At 39.7% G+C, this 10721-nt stretch overlaps 1 protein-coding gene across 2 annotated transcripts in view; it reads left to right on the forward strand.

Annotated features, from left to right (window-relative positions):
- LOC105529876 (serine/threonine-protein kinase WNK1) overlaps positions 1–10721 on the forward strand; it is a 163518-nt gene that overhangs the window by 127044 nt on the left and 25753 nt on the right. For both annotated transcript variants that reach the window (XM_011967139.1, XM_011967140.1), the window contains 11 exons: positions 380–658; positions 1350–1447; positions 1570–1732; positions 2606–2722; positions 3069–3242; positions 3448–3505; positions 3799–3921; positions 4326–5761; positions 6896–6979; positions 8781–8867; positions 10091–10151. In XM_011967139.1, coding sequence (XP_011822529.1) covers positions 380–658; positions 1350–1447; positions 1570–1732; positions 2606–2722; positions 3069–3242; positions 3448–3505; positions 3799–3921; positions 4326–5761; positions 6896–6979; positions 8781–8867; positions 10091–10151 — 2680 coding nt within the window. The remainder of the gene's footprint in view (positions 1–379; positions 659–1349; positions 1448–1569; positions 1733–2605; positions 2723–3068; positions 3243–3447; positions 3506–3798; positions 3922–4325; positions 5762–6895; positions 6980–8780; positions 8868–10090; positions 10152–10721) is intronic.

Genomic DNA, 10721 nt, shown 5'->3' on the forward strand with positions numbered 1-10721 from the left:
GTATCAACAGAGAGCTTCAGGGTTTACATTGGGAAAATTAGCATTTCATGATATGACTGTTATGTGGAAGAATTTTTGCATTCTTCCATTTAAGATTGGCTAGGAAGAAATTGTGTTCCTCCTACTTAAATCATCTCTAGGTGAAGACAACCAACAATAAAAGTATTATTGTAGAGTCCTGTCTCTTCTGTTGGAACCAGTCTACTACTTCATTTCAAGAATGTGGTCTTTATATGCCCTTTAGATTATTAGAAAGAGATTGGCTACTGTTCTTCTTTGCTGTGTGCTTTTTTTTTTTTTTTTTTTTGCATGTCTTGCTGTTTTGCTAATTTAATGACCCCCAACCTGCTCTAACTCACCTTCCTCATTTCTGTCACAGGGTTTCCCACCTCGACTGCCACAACAGTACCCAGGAGATTCAAATATTGCTCCCTCTTCCAACGTGGCTTCTGTTTGCATCCATTCTACAGTCCTATCCCCTCCCATGCCGACAGAAGTACTGGCTACACCTGGGTACTTTCCCACGGTGGTGCAGCCTTACGTGGAATCAAATCTTTTAGTTCCTATGGGTGGTGTAGGAGGACAGGTTCAAGTGTCCCAGCCAGGAGTGAGTTTAGCACAAGCCCCCACTACATCCTCCCAGCAAGCAGTTTTGGAGGTAAAGAGAATTACTGCATGTTTATATATAAAACATACATAATTGGATAAAAATGATAAAGGAGAAAGAAACAGGCTCCCCTGGTTTAGAACTGATTTGGAGACTATGTCAAACTAACTTCTGCATGACTTTTTCTTACAGCAGAATGAAATGCCAATGTGGGGTCCTTGTTTCCACTGGCTGTTCTGTTGGGAAGTGAGTGTGCCTTGGAGAGGATTAACCCTATTAGCACTTCACTTCTCTAGCTAGCACTTTAGCCATTATTCTTGTCTTTTCACAAACTTTTTCCATTGGCAGTCATAAGAGTATCTTATCCTCCTGTGCTCTCTCAGCAATCATTTTTGCCCTGCTAGGAGAAAGATCTGAATTCATCTTTGTACTTTGCTCTGCCTGCCCTATTGCACACTTCTGGTAAGATGCTGGCTGCATGGCGAGTTGTAGGTTCACACTGCCTAGCAGATATGTTGGCTGACCTCATACCATGCAGTCTATACCAGAGACTAGCTTTAGAAACTTCCTTTGGAATTTTAAGTCCATTATCTCTAGACGCTAAATATTGAGAATTTACTAGTAAATTTAGTGCTTCTAGGACTTAGTGGGGAGGGATAAGGAAAAAAATAAGTAGATTATTGGGGATAGGGATTGATAAATATATTACTACCGAGATTTGAATTATCTTTTCGATTCACAGAGTACTCAGGGAGTCTCTCAGGTTGCTCCTCCAGAGCCAGTTCCAGTAGCACAGCCACAGCCTACCCAGCCGGCCACTTTGGCTTCCTCTATAGACAGGTATGTAAAACTAGAATTCTCCTTCCTCGACTGGTAGATAAGATGATATGAAACACCAAACTGTCAGACCTTTAAATCTCATATTATAAACTGCACTTTTATTTTCTTTTTAAATTTCAAAGTGCACATTCAGATGTTGCTTCAGGTATGAGTGATGGCAATGAGAACGTCCCATCTTCCAGTGGAAGACATGAAGGAAGAACTACAAAACGGCATTACCGAAAATCTGTAAGGAGTCGTTCACGACATGAGAAAACTTCACGCCCAAAATTAAGAATTTTAAATGTACGTATTACTGATTTGTGGGTTTCATGTCGTTAAAGGAATGTGACACTGAAAAAGATTTTAGAAGTCATCACATCCAAACCACTCACTTCATGAAATAAAGATAACTATCTATGTGTGATAGATAATTGCTTTTTTGTTGTTGTTTTTAGACGGAGTCTTGCTCTGTCACCCAGGCTAGAGTGTAGTGGCGCGATCTCGGCTCACTGCAACCTCTGCCTCCCGGGTTCAGGCGATTCTTCTGCCTCAGTCTCCCAAGTAGCTGGGACTACAGACAGATGCCACCACGCATGGCTAGTTTTTGTATTTTTAGTAGAGACAGGGTTTCACTGTATTGGTCAGGCTAGTTTCGAACTCCTGACCTCAAGTGACTCACCCGCCTTGGCTTCCCCAACCACTGGGATTACAGGGACCCAGCCAGATAATTTATTTAGTAACTCTTCTCATTTAATGCCTACAGTCTCTTTGACTTAAATATCACATTTTTAGAAAAATGAAAATGTGGTTCATAAAGCTATGATAGGGCCAGCAGTTAATATCATTTAAATATTTCTTAAGGCTGAGATGAATTGATGAATGTATAGGATCTTATAATTAGCCAGATGATATTCTTACATCCATATTTCTGTGATAAAGCACTACTTACCGTTTAGAAAAAGAATAGAGAGTTTTAGTAAGTAGCTCAAAGGCTAATGTCTTCTCAGATTTTTCTTGCTACCAGTTTAAGAGACAAAGTACTATTGCTCCAAGGAACAGTGATAACACTATGCTTCCTTAGACATAAAGTCAAGTGCCAATCTGCATTGCTTTTCTGAAATTCAGTAATAAAGCTGAATGTGGTCTTTGGAGATGATGTACCTTTTTTCTTTTTAGGTTTCAAATAAAGGAGACCGAGTGGTAGAATGTCAATTAGAGACTCATAATAGGAAAATGGTTACATTCAAATTTGACCTAGATGGTGACAACCCTGAGGAGATAGCAACAATTATGGTATGTCTGCATTTGGAGTTCTAAGTTTTTCCTTAGTACTTGATCTTAATAGCCATTGCTCTAGGCAAATATGCCATATTTTGTAATCCATGTTTATTTAAAGTTATGCATTTACTTCAGTGTGAGTAAAACTAGCACACCCAACCTGTGATTTAGTGATGTTTTTGTCTAGGCTATGTCTAACTAGATATTGAAGTTCTTACAAAGAGAAGAGCTAACTTGAGTACAAAATAAATAAAAATATAGGTAAGTATGCAGATAGGACAGAAGTCATAAAACTGATAGTTGAATGACATAAAGTTTAAGAAATGACACTAATTAGACTGACATCACATTTCTTTTACAGGTGAACAATGACTTTATTCTAGCAATAGAGAGAGAGTCATTTGTGGATCAAGTACGAGAAATTATTGAAAAAGCTGATGAAATGCTCAGTGAGGATGTCAGTGTGGAACCAGAGGGTGACCAGGGATTGGAGAGTCTACAGGGAAAGGATGACTATGGCTTTTCAGGTTCTCAGGTAGGTTCACCACTCCCATAGTGAAACTTTGTTGATTTAAAATATTTTCATAGTTCTAAATTTGCTATGCAAAATGTCCAGTGATATCACCTGACACCTATGACCAACAACAAACTTTTATGTTCTCTTCGCACGTGGCAGTTTGCTTTGCCTAGTCATTGAGATTGCGTTTGAGAATGTATTTAATCACTTTTGTTTGTTGTAGAAATTGGAAGGAGAGTTCAAACAACCAATTCCTGTGTCTTCCATGCCACAGCAAATAGGTGAATTTATTTTCTTTCCTTGTTTTTACCTTTGACTTAAGAAGCCATTAGCTGGAAATGGTGGCGGGCATCTGTAGTCCCAGCTACTCGGGAGGCTGAGACCTGAGAATCACTTGAACCCAGGAGGCGGAGGTTGCAGTGAGCTGAGATCGCGCCACTGCACTCCAGCCTGGGTGACAGAGTGAGACTGTGTGTCAAAAAAAAAAAAAAAAAAAAGCAATTGTGTGTGCCAATAATGAAGTCTAACAATACTTACAATAATAAGTTGCATGCGTTTGTTGGTTTTTGACCAGGCATTCCTACCAGTTCTTTAACTCAAGTTGTTCATTCTGCTGGAAGACGGTTTATAGTGAGTCCTGTGCCAGAAAGTCGATTACGAGAATCAAAACTTTTCACCAGTGAAATAACAGATACAGGTAAGGGATTGATTCTGCCACATTGTTATGTAAATTCTACAGTGCCTCTGCTATGTTGAAAGCTTAATCATAAAGCAGTAATTTATGATGACACAGATAATAAAAAAGAATAGAAAACTGAAGTTATAACCAACAGATAAACATATGAGAGAGGGAAATAGATGTAGAATAGAGAGGATTACAGAAAAAGCCAAGAAGCACGGCCATACCTAGATATAGCCTGTATAATAGATATTGTAGTATGTGTTTATTTCTGCACTTAGTACTATTGTCTGTGTTTTAAGATTACTCCTTATTTTTTTATCAAAAACATATTTATAGGAGCTGACTTAGGCTAGTGGACAATCTTTTGAATCCATCCTTTTAAAATGGGCTGATTCTTATTTTTTTGTATTCCTTTCCAGTTGCTGCCTCTACATCTCAGAGCCCTGGAATGAACTTGTCTCACTCTGCATCATCCCTTAGTCTACAACAGGCCTTTTCTGAACTTAGACATGCCCAAATGACAGAAGGACCCAATACAGCACCTCCAAACTTTAGTCATACAGCACCAACATTTCCAGTAGTACCTCCTTTCTTAAGTAGCATTGCTGGAGTCCCAACCACAGCAGCAGCCACAGTACCAGTCCCTGCAACAAGCAGCCCTCCTAATGACATGTCCACATCAGTAATTCAGTCTGAGGTTATGGTGCCCACTGAAGAGGGGATTGCTGGAGTTGCCACCAGCACGGGTGTGGCAACTGCAGGTGGTCTCCACATACCACCTGTGTCTGAATCACCAGTACTTTCCAGTGTAGTTTCAAGTACCACAATACCTGCAGTTGTCTCAATATCTACTACTTCCCCATCACTTCAAGTCCCCACATCCACATCGGAGAACATTGTTTCTAGTACAGCACTGTATCCTTCAGTAACAGTTTCAGCAACTTCAACTTCCGCAGGGGGCAGCACTGTGACCCCAGGTCCTAAGCCTCCAGCCGTCGTGTCTCCGCAGGCAGCAGGCAGCACTACTGTGGGAGTCGCATTAACATCAGTTTCCGCTACCACTTCACTGCCAAGCACAGCTTCACAGCTGTCCATTCAGCTTAGCAGCAGTACTTCTGCTCCTACTGTAGCTGAGACCGTTGTAGTTAGTGCACACTCACTAGATAAGACATCTCACAGCATTACAACTGGATTGGCTTTGTCCCTCTCTGCGCCATCTTCCTCTTCCTCTCCTGGAGCGGGAGTGTCTAGTTCTATTTCTCAGCCTGGTGGGCTGCATCCTTTGGTCATTCCATCAGTGATAGCTTCTACTCCTATTCTTCCCCAAGCAGCAGGACCTACTTCTACACCTTTATTACCCCAAGTACCTAGTATCCCACCCTTGGTACAGCCTGTTGCCAATGTGCCTGCTGTACAGCAGACACTAATTCATAGTCAGCCTCAACCAGCTTTGCTTCCCAACCAGCCCCATACTCATTGTCCTGAAATAGATTCTGATACACAACCCAAAGCTCCTGGGATCGATGACATAAAGACTCTAGAAGAAAAGCTGCGGTCTCTCTTCAGTGAACACAGCTCATCTGGAGCTCAGCATGCCCCTGTGTCACTGGAGACCTCACTAGTCATAGAGAGCACTGTCACACCAGGCATCCCAACTACTGCTGTTGCACCAAGCAAACTCCTGACTTCTACCACAAGTACTTGCTTACCACCAACCAATTTGCCACTAGGAACAGTTGCTTTGCCAGTTACACCAGTGGTCACACCTGGGCAAGTTTCTACCCCAGTCAGCACTGCTACATCAGGAGTGAAACCTGGAACTGCTCCCTCAAAACCACCTTTAACTAAGCCTCCGGTAAAATTATTGGGATAAAATAATTAGATAAATATGATCAGTTTTTTTTCTCCCTATTAAGTACATTTTTCAATTCAGCCTTGCAAGTTAGAAACATAGTTATAAAGTTACCTGGCTTATAGTACTTATTAAACAAATTGACAGCAGTTTGAGGGTATATCTACAATGAATATAAGATTTTTTTTCAAGTGTGGCAGGATTTGGGGGTTAATTATGCTGCACAGTTTTCCATGAATGTGTAATTATCGGGTAAAATACAAGTATTTCATCTGAATTGGTACAAAGTGAAGAAGTCTGTATCCCAAAAGGGAGCTAAATGTATCTGTCAACAAAATGTATGCAAATAACAGCAGTTCATAATCTTTGTTTCAGTGAGAATGAAGCAAATTTTTGACTTCGTTGTAGATTCCATAGTTGAACAATCTGGGGGTTATAAAAAATTGGAACTTAGTAAGGAAATACAGAGGAGGAAGAAATAATCTAATCCTAGGACTGAAGTAACTGGAATTTATTATCTAATTATGCTGTGGTGGATTTCCTCTTGTTCTGCCACCTTCTCCAAATAACAAGGCTGTGTTATATCTACTGTATTGTATGCTTCAGCCTCTTTCTGCATTGCCATTGATGTGAGGTTCTTTTTATAGTAGGATAATGCAGAATCTTCACTCAGATAAAATAGAAATTCTTGATAATACTATTAGATTTCTGATGCCTTTTGTTATCAGGCCTGCCTGTTGGTTATTTCTTACCCAGCCACTGTTTTCTTTTCTCGGAAAATCTTGTTTTACATGGCAAAAGCCTGATACATACTGTAGCAAATAAGTAGCTCAAGAATATCTGGATACTGCCACTTATGTACATACAGCCTTTGTTCTGTTCTCCCGAGGGAACGACTTTTTACTGTATTTTACAATTCATTTTATAGGTATATTGTAGTAACCCCTATAAGAATATCACTGGTCATCACACCTTTTTTTAAGACAGATACCAGAGTGTAACCTTGGTGATAAACATGTCTTAACTAGATACATTTTATTCTTATATTTGTGCATTCAAATTAGTTGATTTGCTCTTCAGTATGCAGTCTTTATATTTAATGTCTCATGGACATGAATTTCCCTTTGTTGTCTGTAGGTGCTGCCAGTGGGTACTGAACTTCCAGCAGGTGCTCTACCCAGCGAGCAGCTGCCACCTTTTCCAGGACCTTCCCTAACCCAGGTGCCTCAGGACTTGACCAGTTTCTTCCTGCGCCCTACTTTCTCTGACAAAGCTTGCTGAAGTTATCCACTGTGGTCTTGGCTTTTGTCTATTTGGCTTTGATTTAGTAACACCTTTCTTTTAAAACGTTATAACCAATGACCCAGGTCCTACTTAAAGTAAGAAGCTTCATAGCTCTTCTGTTTGTCATGTTTCCGGTTATCTGAAAACACTTGATACTAATATTTTTTTGTATCTTATGAAGGAAGAAAACAGCAAAGCCAACATTTTGCCAGACCTATATAGCTCCCTTTGTCATTCATACTTCTGTAGAATAGCGAAATTGCATATAAAATCAAAATTAACTTTGAGAGTGCCTTAGAAAGAAGCAGCACAGTGGCAACTGATAAACTTTTTCTGTGAGTCCAGAGCAACCAGTTTTTTCTTGAATGTTTATCATTTCTTTCACTAGCCACCTAATGAAGTAATTAGCTTACATATAGGTAGGTATAGGAGTGATATTTCATGAAAACTGTGTGTGCTGTATGTTTTAAAATAAAAGCCACCCAGCTCACTGAGGTGCTAACATGAGATTACTCATGGAGGAACTGAGACCAGCCACATGAACTTGAGATTCCCATCTCACAGTCAGTTCTGCTTACTGAGTGCAGTGGTGGACAGAATTACGTGTAATATTTATTATTTCCCTTTCTCACCCCAGCCTACCACCAACACATTTAGTTGAATTTCCATAAGAAAAGTACTAATTGTGAATCTGTTGTGACCAGGAAAAAGCTTCTGACATGAGACAAGCCAGTAAACTTTTAAACTAAATTAGGAACTTATTTTTGAATCATATATAAGAAATAAGAAAAACGTGATAAACTGCTTACTTGAGAGGCTGAGTTGGAATTTATCCCTATTTCTTTGGTCCCAATATACAGAGGAACAGTATTTAAGGAACTTGCCACAATAAAGTAAAAACTCCAACAGAGAAAGCACTCCATCAGCCACCAGATTTGGGGGAAAGTGCATTGTGAAAGTCCGTAAATCAGGAGTTTAGTTTTAAACTTATTTTCTCATTTAAAAACATGTATTCAGATTTCTTAGGGAGCATAAAGTGTGATGAGAAATAGCAAGTGAGACATGTGGAGGGGTCCTAGATACAGGGAAAGGCATCAGTGAAGGCTGTGCAAGAATAGATTGATAGAAGCCAGGACGGATGGAGGATTAGACTGTGGAAGGGTAGAAGGAAGCTGTGTGCTTGGGGTGGACGGAATGGTTAACAGGATGGAATACCCAGATCTCCTTGCCACCATCTGTAGGGAAGAAGTATACACGTAAGACCTGAAGAAGAGAATAATATCCTGTGATAGTGACAGAATATGTTAATGCCATCTTTTATTCATAGGGACAACTTCCCAGAAAGATGTATAAAACTGAGAAAGAAAAGAGGGAATATGAGATACGGTGACTCTACCAGTAGATCTTTGTGCATTTTTCACAATATATTTTAAAGATCGCACAAATAAACAACTCTTTCTACCATTTTGAGTAACATCAAACATAGAATGTAATAAGACTTCTCTTAAACTGCAAAAACATGAACTACTCTAAGCCTTGAGAGTCTGACATACAATCTTGAGAAACCAGCAAAATAATCAAAGCAGTAGACTAAATTTGAGTATAGTTTTATATGTTCTGTAAAGACAGATGTTGTGCCAATATGAAGCATAAAACAGTGTGTCCTATCTAAATTGGCTCTATATCGTGACTCTGAAGGTGCCAAGGAAGTGTATTTACTCTGATTGTTTTCATTCAGTCCCAGCAACCTCTAGAGGATCTTGATGCTCAATTGAGAAGAACACTTAGTCCAGAGATTATCACAACTGTGACTTCTGCAGTTGGTGTAAGTTTTGAAAATCTTGATAAAATCTCCTCATAACCTTAATATATTCTATGCCTGGGACACAAACTGTAACCTAAACCATTATTAATACGTTTAACATGTATTCAGAGTCCCTGCTTATTCTAGCCAAAAGAAATGAGACTGGTTAATGAAAGATTAATGCTGACTCAGGAGTATCACTGTGGAAAAGATTGTATTTGAAAGGTGCTTTTCTAGTTGTACGTCTGGTTAGATTGTGCCACAGATCAATTCTATGGATTTTGTATTTTTGTTTTAGAGGAGGCTAAATTTTGTCAGATTAAAATCATGTTTTGGGCCAGGCACAGTGGCTCACGCCTGTAATCCCAGCACTTTGGGAGGCCGAGGCGGGCGGATCACTAGGTTAGGAGATCGAGACCATCCTGGCTAACACGGTGAAACCCCATCTCTACTAAAAATACAAAAAATTAGCCAGATGTGGTGGTGCACACCTGTAGTCCCAGCTACTCAGGAGGCTGCGGCAGGAGAATAGCGTAAAACCCAGGAGGCGAACTTGCAGTGAGCCAAGATCGCACCACTGCACTCCAGCCTGGGCGACGGAGACTCCATCTCAAAAATAATAATAATAATGTTTTGATTGAAACTGTTTTTCTGTGACTATCCAAGTTATACCCTTAAGCATCCTATGAGAAAATGAAGAAAGCAATCAAGAATTAAAAGTAGAAATTCCTTCTTTTAAAATGTGCCTTTTGTTTTTTTTTTTTTTTGGAGACAGAGTCTTGCACCGTTGCCCAGGCTGTAGTGCACGATCTCAGCTCACTGCAACCACCGCCTCCCAGGTTCAAGTGATTCTTCTACCTTAGCCTTCCGTGTAGCTGGGATTACAGGTGCCCGCCACCACACCCGGCTAATTTTTGTATTTTTATTAGAGACGGGATTTCTCCATATTGGCCAGGCTGGTCTCGAACTCCTGACCTCAAATGATCTGCCCATGTTGGCCTCCCGAAATGCTGGGATTACAGGTGTGAGCCACCATGCCCGGCCCTGACAGGTGCCTTTCTTTACATCAGACTTTTAGACTTTAAAAGAAAAAGGAAAGAAAAGAAAATGTTCTCAGACATAAGTGTTTCATCACATATACTTTCTTTCTGCCCTTTTACAAAGACCATAGGAAAGGCAACAAGGCCAAAGTCTGAGTGACTGAAGCTAAAGATTTGTGGTGTCTGTCTGTGTATGTTTTGCAGCCTGTGTCCGTGGTGGCTCCAGCAGCAGTTACAGAAGCAGGAGCACAGCCTCAGAAGGATGGTGAGAAACATCCTTCTTCTTTTCATATTACTAATTCCAGTCCTACCTGCAGTTGATTCAGGAGGTTTACTGTTTCAAAGACACATTTCCATGTATGTGATAACTGAGGAGCATTGGTAGTAATATCTGAAGCTTGAAAATTAATAAATCTATTCTGTTGTTATTTGGCAGAGGGAAGGTTATACAGGAGGTAATGATAAGACCCTTCATTATTAGCTAGGCCAGATCCTTGCTATTAGAGATTAGGAAATTAAAGCATACTGTATTTAGAAAAGTTAATTTACTGATAACCTCTTAGCTTTTGTGACACTGGATATATAGGGATAGAAGCTTGAATAGTCTGGACATATATTTGTATGGAAATACAAATGTAAGATTTCAGTTAGTCAATTTAAATATTTTTATCTTCAAGGCAGTTATATTCTCAGTTGGCTCTCATTTTAAAAGAAGTCATGTGCAAATCATTAGAACAGTCTAGAAATGATAATGTAGATTATCAAATGTATACAATGAAAATAATAAATTAAAAGTTTGCTACCAATAAAAAGAGAATGTAGAATATGAAAAAGG

Source organism: Mandrillus leucophaeus, unplaced genomic scaffold (genome assembly GCF_000951045.1).
Source record: "Mandrillus leucophaeus isolate KB7577 unplaced genomic scaffold, Mleu.le_1.0 Scaffold79, whole genome shotgun sequence".
NCBI classification, from domain to species: Eukaryota; Metazoa; Chordata; class Mammalia; order Primates; family Cercopithecidae; genus Mandrillus; species Mandrillus leucophaeus.